The following is an 18,293-nucleotide window of genomic DNA, read 5'->3' on the forward strand; positions in this document are numbered from 1 at the left end:
CTTATAAAAGGGCATTAGTTAGCTGACCAGGACGCGGGAGCAGGGAATACTGGCCACAGCACTATAAATGTACAAATACCTTTTTTCTCTTCCATTTTAATACTTAAGAAGGCATAGCTTTTAAAGTATTTGAGGATGTTCATCTGAAGAGTTTTGCTGTCTGATTAAGCTTGAACATCTGACATTCATAGTTGTGCCCTGATGAAATTTAAATAAAGCTGTGCTAAGTGAAGAGATTATGGTGCTGGAGAGAATGCTAAATACAAGGAGCAGAAGTTCAGGAATCTTAAAATACTTTCAGATTGTAATGGCAGGCTTCAGTGTACAGAGAAAGCCCTGCAGGTGTTGCAATGGTAAGTGTGTCTGCAAAGATGCTGCTGGCACTTGGGAGGCTGGGGTGAATACAAGGGATCTGGGTGACTGACAGTGGAGGAGGGTCCTACTGGTTATTTTCCTCCCTTTTAAACTGTCAGAAATATTTTCTCATGCGAACAAACTATGAAAAAGGGCATACTTACAACATGTAATGTATTCAGCTTTTGTTTGCTCAGTGCCAAAATTTTTCTATGTTGATGTGCAGTAGATGTCAGATGAAGATCTGTTATTCATCATGTTGAATTGATGGGTGTCTAATGTCTTGTTTGTGGAGTAATTTCGGAGATGTGAGCGCTTACATGCAGGGCACAGGTGCTTTATCAATTTGCAGAAAATGTTTCGGAATTTTGCAAATTCACACGAGAACCCTGAACAGTATTAAAATCTCAACCCTATTTATTGTATTTAACAATCATATATAGGTTGGTGTTACGCCTTTCCTAGGAGGAAAGACAACTATAGATTCTTTCCAGACAAGTTCAAAGCAACAGGTGTAATTCTGGTGTATGTGTCAAAAATCAGTGTCCTGCTTTAAATATAAATACTTTTGTCTGTAATGCTAAATGTTAAGGTCTGTATGATATTATGGTACTATTTCTGCTGTGTCATATACTTCAGTGTTACCTAACCACATTTTTTAAGCAATCTTTGAGAGAGAGGTACTACTTCTTTGGCTGCTGTAGAAGAGGGAAATCAAATACTAGTCCCTAAACCAGACAAGTTTTATACAGTAGAGTCTCTAGTTTGTCAAACAGCTAATCAGATACTGATTATGTGATAAACTGGGTACCTTGAGGTACAGGGATGCTTCCAGCCAGCAGAGTGAAATCACACAAGATTTTAAATGCTCTGAGGGCAAACTGTTTCAAAATGCACATTGGCAGTGTGTGCTTTCCAGAATCCCATTCTGCTTATCAGCTTTGCTGCTGGACTATAGATCGCAAGGTTTATACCTCTTGAGTAGAGCATTGTATGTCTACTTCCACTTGATACTTTTGCCTGTGTACCTGGGATCGTAATAAAATAGGAACGGAAAAAATGGTAAATGTCTTTCCCGTGCCCTAAAATGGGATCAGCAGATTATTTCTTAGTGAGAACCCTTACCTCTTGTCTCTTTCTAGTCTGTTCTCTTCAATAACCACAATTCATAGGTTTATTTTTCTTAATGTATGTTTTCTGGGCATAGTTTTTTTTTGCAAGTGCTTGTGAGCACTTTTGATTCAGTCCATATCTTCCATGTAACACACTACACAGCGATACAGGGAGTTCTAGCTGAGGCTTTGTAAGCTGCTGGTGACATGAGGGCTAGGATGAGCTGTCTGCTTGTCTGCACTCCACGGGAATTCATAGCTGCTCATCTGCAGGGCCAGTGGTTTGCCATCCTACCCCGTACTTCTGCAGCTACTTGGACCTGCTTAGGTGGAAGACTCTCCATTTGTCCTTATGATGCTGCTTTTGTTTTTTTCCACTCTATTTTTTGAACTTGTTACCATCATGTTGAAGTGCAATCAAATTTTGTAACATAAATGCCATTCCTCCTGCTTCATAATCTAGAAATTAAATAGCTTGTTACTTCCATCTTCCAGGTTATTAATAAAATACTTACATGAGGCTTGAAACTCCCAAAGAAACTTCCATTGGTATCATACTTTTTTTAAAGATACGAGTCATTTGATGAGTGCTAGGCATGGCTTACCTCTACTTCTACGCTCACATTACAGTTATTTTATTGGGACTGGGCTTCTCTAATTGGCTTACAAGCAGTATCCTACTGACTGTCAAAAGCTTTATAGTGAAAATATAATATGCAGTACTCTGAGTCCTGTCTCCATGTAATGAAGAAATAATTGCTTAGAGGTTGGCTCCTTTTTTACTCATTTATCTTGGTGGTTAATCCATCGTTTTCTTCTCCTTCTATCTGAAACATAATATCGGATGGGAATTTCAGCCTGTTCACTGTACTTCTGGCTTCTCCGTTTCCTTTCACCCAGTTCTTTTCACAGAGAGAGCATCTGCCATGGAAGTATTCCTTCCCTGCACCCAAAGGTCTAATAACCGCATTTGTGTGTAGTAATGTGTGGTTGTCTCAAATAAATGCCCTTTCCAGACTGGTCTGTGAAGCACTGCAATTTTTTGTTTTCTTTAGATGCTGGCTACTGCTTAAAGTTAATGGAAGCAGCTTCTGTGTATCTCATTTCTAGTTAGCTGGTGTTGAGCCAAGGGTGGGTTGCAGCAGGATGTCCCCCTCTCAGGTGGCTGCTCCTTATTTGCTTAATTTGCAGTCCCAGCCAGGCTGTTGTAGACTGCACTACTCTTTGTTAAATGATTTTATACCACCTGGAAGTGAGACCAGTAGATTTTCAGAAATGTCATGTGGCGTCACTGCCTTGATGTGTCCTCAAAGTGAACACCCCCCACGCCCATTTTCAATCTAAACATTAATTATGATCTCTGATGCTATGCAATTTGAGAAGTTAATACTTTTTTGAAATGTAAGCTGTATTTTACTTAATGCTTAAAAACTTAAAATTCAGTTGATCTCCATTGACATCGTTACCAGGTTTTGTGGACCCATCAGATCTTGCCTTCTGTAGAAACATTGAAAAGATGTCAATGAATGTATCTCAAAATTAAGTTGTTGCATATCATTGCAGCTGCTACTAAAATTCCAGCAGTAAAAGCCTTTAAAACTTATTTCATGGAATTACAAGATCATATATTATTTCTTCCTTGCCAGTTTTTGTGTAATGATAAGATTATCTATATGATGTACTACTATTATGTCATACACAGTGCCCGTGGGTGTATCTTGCTTTAATTGGGTATCGTCATACACCCACAGCCTGTGGGTGTATCTTGCTTTAATTGGGTATGGCTTGATACTTCAACGAGAACTCTAATATTCTAGCCCATGATTTGATTTGTGTATTTCCTAAAATATATCATAAACCTGTTGAGAGAAGCAGATGGTGGGTTTTGAAAGGCTCAGCTTAGGCTGCTTTGGTGTTTTTTGTGTTTTTTTTTACCCGAGTACTTTGGCAAGCTGATGCAGTTATCGCTTGCTGCTATAGCCTTGTGCGAGAGCTATAGTTCCCTAGGCTTCGCGCTTTTGTGGTTATACGCTCGACCCAGCTCAACCACATTTAGTTTCTGAAGCATTGTTTAGCACAATATTTATATTAAGGAAATACCCCAAAGCTAACTTTACACGTGGCTGAATGATAGCTTGTGATAGCTTCTCTGCTGCTAATACCAATATGAGTTGACATGAAGCGCTGAGCACAACTTGATTTGGTGAAAATTGTTTTAACGCTTCTTGTGTAATAATATGCTTTCTTGGGAAATGCCGAGAAAAACATTTTAAAATTAGTTTATTTAAATAAAAATTCGGGGTAACAATGACATGCAACACTAGGCTGTTGCAGTTGTCATTCTTCAGTGCTTCTGCTTAGTTGCAGAAGACCTTGCAAGCATTTCTTTTCTTCTGAGCTTAACCAACAATTTTCATATATTTGGTCCTGAAATAACGTATGTATGAACAGAGGGAATAAATGGCATTTTAATGTGTTTCCCTGAAGAGGAGCCAGATTTTCTATCATACGGGGGAGAAAAAGAAGCTGCATGGTTAAGACAACTGACCACTGTTGTCAAAATTCACATGCCGTTGGGAGTATAAAATACAGGCTTTTACAGGCTGCTTCAGTCTTATCTTCTGTCTCTCCTTTCCTGCCTGCCCTGCCCCCATGGTTTTGGTAGACATTCAGCTGCTGCATGTTTGTCATGTGGCCAGCCCCCCAAATTTATCTTTCTCATATGGCCAAATAACTTCATCCCCGTGGCAATTTGCTTGAATAAAGAGCCTGGCGAATGCAGTGAAGCCTGGGGGTACAGCACGAAAATCAGCGGTTGCTTCGGTGAGCAATTACGCAGTGAAACAGCTATCGGCTAGAGGAAGAGGTGGCCAGGCTTTCATAGCCGGATGAAAACCTTCATCCATGGAATTCCCTATGTAATATAAAGCTTTCACAGTATAGAGCACCTCTGATTACAAATGTATGTGGTGTTTAAAATTAGTATCAATTTTTACTGAAAGACAGTTTCTTAATACTGCTGATTCAAAGCACTAACGTTTGTGGAATGATGTGCATAGAAATGAGATCAGGATGCTTTTGTTGATTCCTTCAGCCTGGTATTCTGACTTGTGCCGGTTCTTTAGCTGTGGTTGTAAATTGCCAATGGACAGAATTTATTTGGCTTTATATTTATCAAAGCTGTATTTTTATCTGGAACATAGCATTAGGCCAGATTCCTACTATACACATAGGAGACTGGGTGGTTTTACGGGTTACATCAGAAGCACCACTATCTTTTGGTGGGTATTGTGTGTGGTTCGTATGGAGGAGTAATGTTTGTCATCTTATGTGGAATTCTGTACATGTCTGAATATGAGTCTGTGTGAATTGATAATGATCTTGCCCTGGAAAACTGGGAATAATGCAGAGTTCTAGAGAAAATAAATAAACCACATACTAAAGTCCTCCCAAGTTAAAGCTTCCACACAGTTTCAATGATTTGTTTTTATAGATTTGATGTGATAGTTCATGAAAACAGTTTCCAGCTCCATCTGTCCGGCTGTAGACAGTTATTTAGATATTCACTGGCATGTCTTTTGTATGGCTTTAGAGATGGGATTGGGGCTGCAAGTAAACGTAGCTCAGCTGTTGACTTGCACGCCTGGCACTCTAGCATCTTTGCGCTTTGACATGTGTGTTAGAACATAGCAGGAGCAATCACTCCGTCCTTCAGAGGTGTGGTCCAGGCTGCCAGTCCTCTTTCAATGACCTCCTTTGGCAGGTACATATGGGAGTTGAGAAATTCCCTCATTAAAAAGCTGCATGTGTCATAATACTGATGGGACTAGAACAAAGCTAGCTACCTCTCTTGGGACTAGTGCTGTGGTTTTTTTGAGTTCATTCTTTAAATTAAGAAGGTCATTTCATTTTGTGGCTCCATCATATATAAAGATATTTAGGAAAATACAGCGGTATTTTGTAGCTATGGGAGACTTCTTGACTTCTTTGACAGGTGGTGGTAGTTCAATATTCAGACTTGCTCATCTGTTGAATTCCTTTTTCCTGATGGCCCTGTGATGCTTTACAAATTTCAGAGATGTATTTTTTATTTTTTTTTTTAAAAATATTACTAGTGCAGTGGTCTCCAAGCTGAACCATCCCAAAATCACTGCCCTTGCACTGCTCTTACTTGCCCGGCCTGGAGATGGGTCATGTCTCATCAAGTCAAAGGCAGTATCACTCTATTGTTTGCCTTAATCTTATGAGCACAGATACCTGCAGGAAAACCATGTAGCCTTGGTTTCATATGCTGGCAGAAGTCTGTATATTCTTCAGTGTTTATACTTTTGATTGTGTAAATTCCTGATATTGAGGTAGGTTTTCTGCATCTCTGCCATGTAGTATCTAATGTTATGATGTGCTCATGATAAAGGGCTCTTTAATGGTGTAGAAACTAAGTTAATACGGATGCATCCTGCTTTGATCTCAAATTTGCATAAAATAATTTGTCATTGGGGGATGAGCACAAGTCTGCTATTACATTTCTGGATCTTCAGATTTGATTTGAAATACTTATCACAGATTGGGAATGCAGGGCATTCTTTTAAGTATTTTGGTTGGGAGGGTTATTAGATTTAAACTATTTATCATGAAATACCTAAATCTAAACAAAAATAAATGAATGTATGAGGATGTGCAAGGAACTAGATAACGAGCACACTCAGCTTTTAAGGGTAAAGAAGCCACTTAAATAGATTTGAATTGACTATATGCTTGTTGACTGCAGCACAGCTCTCCCAGCATGAGAGACCGTGAAGCGGTACAGGATGTCAAGATTTGAATTTAATACTGGAAATAAAAATACATTATCATTGTACTGAGCTCCATGCACAGTGGTTTTGGGGAAAGCAAGGAACAGGTATACAAGCTGGTCACTTAGTGTGGATTCATATAGGAAGAGAGCTGTTGGATAACTTTTTACTGTACTTGTTAAATATGGTATACTTCTCAAACCTGCTCCTGCAAACAAAATCTTTAGTAACCATGAAGTGGCTCTCAAGAATAAATCTCGTAGTGCTCACATTTATGATCTGTATATGTACATTTTAATACTAGCTCCATGTGTTTTATTTCTTTTTTTTTTTTCAATTCTCTGCTTAAGCTTTTTATTTCACCTTGCTTGTACCTTCTTATGCCTCTGAGGATGGTTTGAAGCTACAGTGAGACTTGAAAGGCAGCTTAGTGACAAGAGGGAATAATGAGTTGGCTCTTAAATGTGTTCAGTTGGTGGTATTTTATAATTAGCTGTATGAACTTTCAGTGTTTAAAATAGGAAATGGCAATTACACAGAACTTTCACTCTTCGATCACATATATACTGCATTTCCATTGTTACTTACAGCTTTAAAGAGCCTCTCTGGAGGGCTGTATATTAAGTAATTAATCTTATTTAGCACTTCATTATGAAGTGTATACAATTAATTGATGACATATAGAAATAATGATCTGCTTAACAGAAATTCAGTTCCTGAGAGCTGACACTAGTTTCCTTTCAAAGTTTTACGCTTGGTTTTGATTATTCTTTTCAAGTTCACTAATTATATATATTTATCTGCCACTTGATCTTCAAAGGCAAAATTGAAATCCAGTTTGTAAGCAAGATAATGCAAATCGATACATAGCTCTTCTTCTTCTGTGCAATTAAACAATCAGAAGTGTGACAGTCTTAATTGTTGCATGTTTGGTACTGTGAACCTGTTTGTAATAGGGTAGATTTAGAAAGAAAATGATTAAACCACAAACAAACAAAAAGCCACTACAAAACCAACAACAAAACCACAAATGGCACCCCACCCCCCATTCTTATGTCTTCTATTAAACATGAAATGTATTTAAACATGCTTAAATATTGCACGTAGCTGAACTATTGAGTGATCTTGATTTACAGCCTGCTGTAATGGTTGGACTCGGGGAATGGTGGGTCTAAGCCAGTTTGTTGTTTCCCTAAGGCTAGCAATTTTTGTGGAAATGTGTTGAGGATCAGCGTTAGCCTGTATGTGCTGACTTAGTTGCTTAGAGAGCTTGTTTGGAGAACAAGTCAGTTGTTCACTCACCTATCACATGTTTAAATGCATTGATTTGATAGTACAACAAGTTTTGAAGTAGGCGTCACTGGGAAATAGGGTTCAAACAGAAAGTAATTCCAGTTTAAAAAATGGGGTGAAGACTAGTGTGTATCAGTAGATACGTTTTGTCTTAGTCTGGTAAGCTCAAATGTGAGACAGTTGGAGGATGCTAAGCATGGAGGCCTTGGGGCCTTTGTGGCTTAGGTGGGAGGAGATAAGTGTGCTTTTGCTTCCAGGAGAGGAGCCTAAATGCAACCCAACTACTAAGGCAGGCCAAGTTTGCTAATCCTGGCTTAGGCTTGGTCACACCAGAAACCCTAAATGCGATTTGTCATTATCTGAAGTCCGTCATGAGACACAGTGGGATGCCTAAAATATGCTTATCCCCAAGGAAAACAATCCCAATTCTGCCACTGGGTCATGCTTGAAGTCCCCATCAGGCCAGTGAAGGTAAGGGCGCAGCTGCATGCCCTGGTTTGGTTTCTTGGGTTCAATGCCAGCTCTTTGGTCTTCACAAGCACTCAATATTCTACATCTCCCTGAAATAACAGGGTCAGGAATAGAATTTGGCTGAAGGCTGCAACTCCGCTCTTTTTATCTAGATCTCCAAAATAGGTCTTTAATTCATCCTGCTAGTAAGTGGCACAACATTCTCTGTTAGTTTAGTACATCTCTGCAGAGGTACCACCATTGTAGTTTTTTTGTCTAACATGTGTCTAGTATTTTCCCCTAACTGTGGTTTGTGAATATAGAAGTATCATTTTCATAACATTACATGTGTGCTGTAAGAACTGGGCTTCTCTTGAGGAAATGCTAATTCACACCAGAAATTTATTGTAGTTCTAATACATGATGTTGTTTGTGTGCAACTGTCCCATGTTTGCCTTTCTTAGAGATACATTTCTCACCATTATATAAAACAAAGGTGACTGTCTTTTAACTATATGTATAAAACCCAAGTATACCTAACATGGGAGTTAGGGTTTGTAATGCCATTGTTGGCTTTTTTCTACGAGACTTATTTTTAAAGTATACTTAACTTACTTAACTTTCTTATGTAATTTCTATGCATACAAACTTAGCTTACATTCGCAGTAGTACATTTGTGAAAGAGCTTAAGGACACCTTTTTTTCCACAAGCGAAGCCTTTTTCTGTTGTATTTTTTGCCTTTTCTGTTCCATAATGAGTTACTTTGTGTGACAGGTGGGAGATTCAAGAAAGAGATAGTAGTTGATGGACAAAGCTATCTGCTGCTGATTAGAGATGAAGGGGGACCTCCAGAGGCACAGGTGAGCATTGCATATATAGAGCTTCATCAGCCTAACACCAGAGTTTCCTTTATTTTAAAAAAAACCTTCCTTAAAGAGAACTGGCTTTGTTTTGTTCTTTCCTGGGTCCTTCTCATCTTTCTGTTGAGTAAATGTATACATTGGCTTTGGGTGAAAAATACTCTGTTTAGAAAATATTTGTGATTTCACTTACAGTGTGAAACCATGTAGTAAAGAAACATACACGGTTAACTTACATTGAATGCCTAATCAATATCCCATGGTGGCAAAGTTGTGTGTTATAGTCATAAGTTTTCTTCTGAGTATGAATCTCTAAATTGTTAAAATACTAAGTATGTGTATTCACAGTGACACATACTTGCGTAGAAATTGTTGTGCTCCCTATTGCTTCCACGTTTTGCTCCCTTTGCCATTGAAGACTCAACTTCGCAAGTTCCAGTTCAAGTTCAGTTCGCTGAGTTCTCTGATTTCTGACTTGGCTTCTGTATTCGGTGTGTTACCTCCTTGTCTAGTAGAAGGTGACCCATCGGGATTTGCCTTTGAGAAGACACTTGTGGTTTTGTGTGTTTAACTCTATTTTGAGTGATGTGAAGTGAAACATTTGCTTAGGGGATGCTTAAATAATCACAGACTCTGCCAGCCTGTCTGCAGGCAGTGTCCTTGTCTTCAGACATCCTCCTTGTCTCCTTGTCTCCTTGTCTCCAAATAAATCTAGCAGACCTGGGCACTGAGGCATTTCTTGAGCTGCTGCTGGCCTTGCTTTGCTCGGCTCTGTTCAGTGGTGGATCAGCTTCCAAAAAAAAAAAAAAAAAATAAATCTAGCAGCAGGAACTGCACTGTCGCCAAACAGCTGAACGGGAGCTGTGCCAGCAGCAGCAGCAGCTTGTGTTTCAATGCTCCACTATTGCTCGTTAGCTGCAGGAGGATTCGAGCATGGGGGAAGGTGCCTGGACAAAGGAGAGTAAAGAGGTGGAGGAAATGTAGACCAAGAGAGACATCCTGGAAGGAAGTTAAAATAAAAACAAAAAATTAGTGTCACTGACACATCTGCAGCCGTGTGAGGCATGAGTCTAAAAGAAGTGCTCTGTTTTAGGCTGTGAATAATTTGGCTGAAGTACACAGCAATTTCCAGGCCCCAATGCTTAGAGAACATTCACTCATATAAAAACGTAAATACTGGAATTATAAAGGTACATGCAGCAATCTAAATATTTTTATATCTGAAGAATTGGTTTTGCAGAGTTCATTCAAATTAACTACTGCGAAGTAATGAACAGACACTGTTTTGCTTTAGATCTATGCTAGGTACTTTTGGGGGTTTTAATTACTATTGCTGAGAGTTGGTCTTCGGCAAATAATGAGTGTGGAAAGGTTTAAGGTGTTATTCATCTTTCAGAAGACATGTTTCACATGTAAGATATTTTGGGTATAACTTCAAGTCGCATGTGTATTAAAAATCTTTAATCTGTTTATTAATTCATGTAATAAAAAGTTTATTCCTGGGTTCATGAATATAAGTTTATAATGAAAATGGAATTTTTCAAAAGAAAAACGTTTACCTCCCACTACTTGCTTATGATACAGAAAGGGTAAGGTTCTGCTTTTTGCAACAGCACAGTATATTTTTGTGGGTAGTTGGGTGGGATAGAATTACAACTTCAATAAGTAACAAGCTGAACCAGGGTCTTCCTGACCCTCAGCAGCAGGGGGTCAGGGAGAGTCCCCAGTTAATGTCGTCTTTGCTTCAGTGCAAAGAAGGCCACAGCTCAGGTCTCAGTTCACTGTCCCCTTTTTTTGGCAGGAAGGGAGGGAAAATGAACTCACCTGAAGACTTACTTTCTGCATCTGTGATCTCTCTTGACTAACATACGATTGTCTGGAGGTGAAAATAATAATTAAAAAAAAGCTCATTTTATAGAACAAGAGGGTGGTGAGATGCACTAGCTGATGCTGCCTCAGTCTTGCCACTGTCTAAGTTTGTGAATATTGAACATTTCTTTTCTTTTGCTCACCAGGTTTGAGCTAATTCTTGCTGTTATCTGAATGTAGTGGCCTCCTATTGTAAAACTCAATTAACATAACTGAGCTATAATGAGCTGTTGCATGCTATTTTAAAAAAAATTTAGAACTTCGGTATATGATTTGGTTTTGTTTGGATTTATCTTGACCAAACAGATCTGCTCAATCACAGTAGTAGTCTGAAGATGGATTTGTGTATCAGCGGCTGAGTTATCCTTCTTATTTCAAGGTGTTCTCTGCTCAATGGTGTGGATAAGACATCCTGGATTTCCAGACCTGCGTGTTTTCCAAAATTCATTTGGTTTTTAATATCACAGGTCTGGTACCCACAAAGCTTAAACTTACTTTAATGTAAAAAGAGAAACAAGAAATTACTGGGCGTATTTTTGTGTCTGGAGGACACTGCATTGAATAACCACCCTCTGGATTTTTTAAATAATCTTCATTAGAAGGCTGCTGCTGAACGCTGATGAGACATTAAGAAAATTTAGAGAGACTGTGAGCTTCCAAAGTGATGCTTCAAGGATGTTGTAGCTGTAAGGAAGAATTCTTGGCATGATGCTGCTAAGTCCAGTCAGCGAGAAACACTTTATAATAAGACCCAAAACCAAGTCCGCAGTAATGATGCTTTCTCTAGTTCTTTTGGTTAGATCTTCTAGTTTGAATAGTTCAAATTTCATAGTGTGGCAGTTGACCTTATTCTGGCAGTAGCTATGCTGTGTGTAGATAGTCCTATCCTTAACATCTACATGTTTGTTCTCCTGACTGTCTTGACAACCTCAAAACATTTTTGGCTATTTTTATGCTGTAATCATAAGAGATGTGTTTGGTTTCAAGTACAATAGTGTCATGAATACGCACATTAACTTAAATTATTATCTAATAGGCTGTATGAAAAATAGGCAGGAAGTACTACTAGCTCCTGCTTCTGAAAAAGGAAAATTTAATGAGCTCAGCAACTTCAGTATGTAACTTCATACTGTGGGTCTTTTTTCTTCCCTTTGCATATGCCAGCTTGGGATGCCTTACTAAAAGCTGAGATTGTGAGAATCTACAAACTAGTGATTGAAGCAGTTTAAATACTGCAAGAGCAGAAACAAAACCGGAAGAGTTGGTAGAGCTGAAGTTAAGGGCTTACAAGCCTAGGCTAGTCACGTAAAACTCAGCAAAATGTATATAAATGTTTCCCAAATGAACCTTCTTGCAGCTCTTTGAATGTTCAGTGTGTCCCCATTCCACCTGGCATATTGTAGTGGTAGTAAAATAAAAAGTATTAATGTTGATGGCTGAAACTTGGTCTAAATTTGGGTAGGAATGGAGTCACTTAGGGAAAAATAAAGGCAGTGAGGTAAGCTTAACTTCAGTCTTTTTTTGATGTCTTGTATACGTTTACTGTTATGCTAAATGTGTTTAAACAATATTCCACTTGTGAGCTGAAACTTTGTCAACTTGCATGGTCACTTAAGCAACACCTTGCCTTGGCCTGTGTATATGCATGTGTTTTAGCAGAATCCTGATGCCAAGAGAGAATAGTTTGCTGTCACACCGAAAGCCAAATGAGGCATTCAGTACTGTTTGCTCGGTTAGAGTGTCTATATAGTGAAGAATTGGAAATTTTAAATTAATGTTTTTGGACATTGATCAAGATGTGAGAATTACTAGCAATGCTTGTAAATCCGCAACCGTAATACTTGTCCTGGCATTAACAGAAACATCAGCATGCATGCATGTAAAGCACAGGGTGGGGAAATAATGCCCTAAATAGAGCATTTAGGTGCCTAGAGAAGTGTGCTTTGCTTATAATTCACAAATTCAGAAATCTGAAATGTTTTCTTTTTCTGTGAATCAAAACCAACGTGCTGCTGATAGTAGTTGGGCTTGTAATACCATATACCAGTGAAGAAGAGGTGAGCATGGGGAAAAAGCCTTTCTGTATCCTAGATCCCCATCGCTTGCAGAGTGATGAATGTTGATTCATCATTTTAGTAACGGTATGCCACTTTTAAGGCCTTGGTTATTGCTACTAACAAAGTTTCTCTGATGTGTATTTCCCTCCAAGTAAGGTTAAAATGTTACTCTTTTTCCTCTTCACTGCTATTCTCACAGTATGCCTTTTCCATTTTTATTCTGCAGTTTGCCATGTGGGTGGATGCTGTTATATTTGTCTTCAGCTTGGAAGATGAAATTAGCTTCCAGACTGTTTACCACTACTACAGCCGTATGGCTAACTATCGTAACACTAGTGAAATTCCAATGGTACTAGTGGGAACACAGGGTAAGTGCAGTCATGATTTACAAGTATATTTCTGTGACCGCGTAGACTGTTCCAAGCTGGCAAAGCCATGTCCTGTTCTTTCCCCTCTCTTGCATCAGCACTGCCACTCATCTCATAAAGAGAGCTTGTGGATAAACCAGCGGTTAATCAGCAGGGGGGTGGTCTGCCATCCGGGCTTCCTCATCTGGCTTGCTACAGGGCCACAGTGTTGCGAGGACTGGTTTGAGACGAGAGACAAATGTCCATGCAGTATTCTTGGGACAAGGAATGTAGGACTTCAGCAATGATGATTTAGAAGGATATTTTTAAAAAAATGTATTTTTAGTGCTTGCCAGTTGTGGCGGTTTTCTTGATCAGCAGGGAGATGCTGATGTTGAATTTGGGCAGGGGAATCAGTTGTGTAACAAAGTTCTGAAGTGGGGCCGGTCTCCTTTAGCTTGGCAGTCTAGAAGTGATCAATGCCTTGGCATTCCTAGGAGATCAATGCCTTGGCATTCCTAGGAGACAGGTTTTAAAACCTTCAACAGGTTTCCTCTTTTGTGAAGAAACAGAACTGAACTGAGCCCTTGTGCAATCTCTCACCTATATCATTCTTCAAACTATATGGAAATGTAGCTTTTAGCCTCCTGAAACAGCCCCCGACAATTCTGCTTTTCCAAAACCCCTTCTGGAGCAGCAGCTAGCAGCAGCTGTCCTATGAGGAAATGTGGGAAGGGAAGGGTATCAACAATATTTCAGTTTCTTTTGCATCTGAGCTGTCTTTTGGATATTCCCTGCCTTCTTTTGCCAGTGCCTCACATTAATGTTTCAGCAGTTTCCCATACTGCAGTTGGTTTGCTGTATGGAGTAGACACACAAGAGCTAAGGCTGATCTGCACCTAGCCACGTAGATGTTCCTCCTGTGAGAATTCTTACCAAAAATGAGGAGTTCCTGTGTAGGTGCTGGACTTCAGACTTCTTACTTTACAGAGCTGCTGTTTTGGAAGCATAGTATAGACATTTTTGTGAGTGCCTTCATACTGAGGGATTGCTTTCAATATATTGTCAGGTTACTGCACTGTGTTAGAGGGACAACACGAGTGTCAAAAGTTGCTCTTGTAGGTTTGATTTTGGGCGTATTCCCTTTCAGTGTATGCCTCTGGTTTGGGGGATGTTGAACCTCTTCACTGCTTTCTCAGCTTATTCTTTTGGTCAGAGACCAAGTTGCTTTTGCCTGCCTGCTGCAGAGCTGTGACACCAGCGCTGCCACGTGAAGGCAGGGGAAGTGGACAGCACAGAAGGAGGAATTGCAACTGGGCTTTAGGCGGAAACAGATGATAAAGAATTAAAAGGGAAGTAGGTACAGAAAAAGTCCTAGGATAGCAGAAACTCCAGCCAAAAAGCAGAAAATAAACTGTTTTGAAGGGCCACGATGTCAACTTAAAACTGGAGTTGAAAAGAAGAGGGGTAATTGTTTCCCCGAGGTGCTTCCCTTTCTGCACTTCTGACACCTTGGGGTATGGTTTTCCATCTCATTCTACTTATTACCAGAGAGGAATTTGTTTTTCAAAGTTAATTTCCTGTTGTAGCATTGATGCAAAGGGGATTTATTTAAATGTGAGTAAAGATGGAAATACTGCTAATTCTGGGAGTAAGCATCAGACAAAACCAAAGCTTTTTGGCTACATTGACTGTCAAACAACACAGTGAAATGAAATGTATAAATATACCTGTTAAAATTATGTTTGAAGTATAGCTGCTTGACATCCAGCTTGTTGGTTTTGACTGGTATTCTTGAAATGAGCTGTGAAATGAAGTCTCTTCCAAAATGTTAGTGCTTGCCTGATGCTTCCTCTGTCTTGTTGTTCTGCTGTGGGTAGTGGCCCAGGCTGTAGCTCTGAATTTGCTTCAGGAGCCAAGGTTTTTGAAGCCGTGGTGTTGCTTATCAATTCCTTTCTGGTTAAATGTTTTCAGCGCCCTCTGCTGATTAAAAAAAATCTGCCATTGGCTCTCCAAATAACTGGTCTGGTTTTATTAATTTAGATTTTGTGAGAAGGTAGTGATAACATCAGTTGAGATGTGGTCACGTCATGCCCAGAACTGAGCCTCAAGTACAGCACTGCAATAGTCACTGACTTCATGCTCACGTTTGTGATGCTGCGTTTCCAAAGAACGAAGGAAATTACGCTACCATGGAAAGTAGCAGATTCACACATTCTGAGTGGCTCTAAATGCTGAAATTGGCACCTATTGTGGCAGTGAGGTGGTAGCTGCAGAATTTTGTAGAACAGGTTGTACTGCTGTCTCCCAACTTTTTTTGTCACAGCTAAAGATTACTGTGATACTCTGGGGGGGGGGGAGAAGTTGCTTTTTAAGATTTGTTCGTAGTACCATCACTTATAAATAGTCAAACTGTATAGCCTTTGTAGAGCTCTTCACCACGATGGAGTAGCAAGGAAAAAACTTCTTCATTGGTTAACATGATTTACTTTTTCCCCTGATATAAAGTGTTTTTTCAGCTCCTATGGATAGACTCTAGAAATCGGAGTTAAAAAGCATGCATTAAAAAGTAGCTTTTCCAGAGAGTTATAAAGTATTATTATTTGTTGAGAAAAATATAATTTTTATTGCCTTTTGCACTATGTTCACACAATGTCTCCTGGGTGCATTTAAATCAAGGTTTAAGATGGTCATTTAGGATGAGTTTCCTGGATCCAGTCTTGACTGTGACTTGAAAGCTCAGCAGTGCAACCTGTGAATATAGGAAAAATCTCAGTTTTAAACCGGCGAATGTCTCCCTCGACTGAGGCGTAGTGTGTGCTGTGGGTTCGGGGTTAGAGTTTAGCAGAGTGCTTTGCTTCCAGCCCAGCCTTGCTAGCACACTGTTGGCTGGCTGTGCCGAAGCAAAATGCTGAGAGAACTAGCTTAAAAAATGGGAAGGACCAAAAAAAAACACAGATGGGGAACTAAGGGAAGAGCTGGACTGTAGATTTTTAGCTACATGGTAATTGCAGTCCTGTACAGTTTTGTTATTTCTTACACACACACATACACACCCTTGTCTTAGTGTTAACTATTTTTTTGTTGTTGTTTGGTTGGTTTTTTTGTTCGATTGATTTTACGAAAAGCATCTCTTGTGTAAATCTGAACACTTTCCCTGAGTGTTACAGTCATACCTGGTACCATTTCTCCCCCCATCCCATTTCTCTACTGAAAATGTTCTTGTTCTTACAAATATGTCATGTTTCATGCTTCATGCTCTGTAAGTGAAGGTTACTTGTAAGCCACTGCTGATATTTATAGGAAGCCCAAAAATCATTTGACGTGTTTATAATCATTAGCCTTTTGTTTTTCTAAGTATGTCTCATGTCAGAGCTCATGTTCTTTCATGTGATTGTGTATATTTTGCACTTAGTGACTTAAATATATTTTTAAGGTAACCAAAAACCATTTTTGTTGTCTTCCTGGTTTTTTGAATCAATCAGTATGCTGGTGATTTTAGTAACAGTTCAAACTGGAGTGATGCACACCCCTGTTGTTTTCTAAAAGTTCTGAAAGTCTCATGGTGTGTGCTTAAATTCACTGGGATGGTACTGGTAATTACAAGATGATGTTTTCAAATTGTATTTAAATGTGTATTTGTTTCCCTGCCATTGCTGTAGATGCTATAAGTTCCAGTAATCCACGTGTCATAGACGATGCCAGAGCAAGGAAGTTATCAAATGATCTCAAGAGATGCACTTACTACGAAACCTGTGCTACTTATGGACTCAATGTGGAGAGAGTCTTCCAAGACGGTAAAGATTACTTTTTTCATCCAGTGTACCACACAGTACTGTAGCTGGTTTTCTAAAATAACGACCGATGTCTGATAGCTCAGGTACTTGCCTGTTGTGCAAGTATTCATTAAAGTTTAGTTAAATACAATGCTTGTTTTGGGGGATTTATTTTGTAAAACTGTCTGAAGTGAATCAGAGGGCTCATGAGGCTGAACATGGCACGTGCACGGTGTTGTGTTCCCTACCAGCACCTTTAGTCTTAAGTATCTTAAGCTACTTGATTTAGTCTTCATTTATTTTCCAGTTTTCTTTGGTGCTTGGTTTATTTTAGCAAAATTTTCTTTGTTTTGATTTAGTGCTCGTGGAGATGTGGAGAGGCTATTTGTGCAAAGTAGCTGAAAATAGTCTTCCACACTTGAGAAATTCAGAATAACTTGAGAAAATAGATAGGAATAGACTAATCATGAGAAAAAGCATGTGCCATTCATGGAGTGTTGGAAGTTGACAGCCTTGTGTGCAGGTTTAGGAGTAAAGCTGGCTGCTTAAAGGTGGTTTAAAACATCGTTAGCAGCAATGTTTTAATTTCCCTTGTAGAAGGCATTTGGGATCATTGTGTACCATCTCAAAAAAGGAATAAAAAAAGTACTTTCTGACCATGTGTAACTATTTTGGATCAGTTACTCCTTGGAAGAACTTCTGTCCCTGAAGAAGTGATGCTTGCTTGTCTTTGCTGTATGAGATGGGCTTTGTGCACCCTCTAGTGGAAATTCAGCTAGGTGTCTTGGGGCTTTGCTATCTTCTCTTCTTATCGTGGTTGTTTAGCGGCTGAACGTGTCCGCTCTTCATCGCAGTAGTTCTGCGTGTAAAAACCTTCTTAATTATGTTGAAATACTTCTCAGAGCTCCTTAGTTCTGGGGATTTTTTGTTGCCAGCTTTTCATTGCAAAGACCTGCATCGTCTGTGGTTATGTGAGACAGTGTCACATCAGATTTGTACAAAAAAGCTAAAATTTAAAAAGAAAAGTAAAACATTCAAATTTTTAAATGGAAAAAAGAAAAGCAAAAAATTCAAATTTTTAAATGGAAAATAGTGACATGTACTGTGGTAGGTGTTTCTACCCATCCTGTTGGTAGGATTTCAGAGGAACGCATTTGAAGCTGTTATCTTTATGATTTGCTCAGTGTTTTTGCTTGAACGGGTTGCAGAAATTACTGTTTTCACTGCCTAGATTTTCTATTTTGAGCATGAGTTTCAAAGAACCATTAGGGTTTTTGTTAGTACATTTGTTTTTGAAAGCTAGCTATAGTTAGATTTTTAATTATATATTCCAAGTCACAGTGTTTGTGGATCTTTGTATAGTCTAGTACTCCCCCCCCCC

General features: G+C 39.2%; 1 protein-coding gene across 1 annotated transcript in view; it reads left to right on the top strand.

Annotated features, from left to right (window-relative positions):
* AGAP1 (ArfGAP with GTPase domain, ankyrin repeat and PH domain 1) overlaps positions 1 to 18,293 on the top strand; it is a 264,182-nt gene that overhangs the window by 18,179 nt on the left and 227,710 nt on the right. Inside the window, exons 3-5 of the mRNA XM_009887562.1 lie at positions 8,778 to 8,863; positions 13,016 to 13,157; positions 16,799 to 16,933. Coding sequence (XP_009885864.1) covers positions 8,778 to 8,863; positions 13,016 to 13,157; positions 16,799 to 16,933 — 363 coding nt within the window. The remainder of the gene's footprint in view (positions 1 to 8,777; positions 8,864 to 13,015; positions 13,158 to 16,798; positions 16,934 to 18,293) is intronic.

Source organism: Charadrius vociferus, unplaced genomic scaffold (genome assembly GCF_000708025.1).
Source record: "Charadrius vociferus isolate BGI_N301 unplaced genomic scaffold, ASM70802v2 scaffold136, whole genome shotgun sequence".
NCBI classification, from domain to species: domain Eukaryota; kingdom Metazoa; phylum Chordata; class Aves; order Charadriiformes; family Charadriidae; genus Charadrius; species Charadrius vociferus.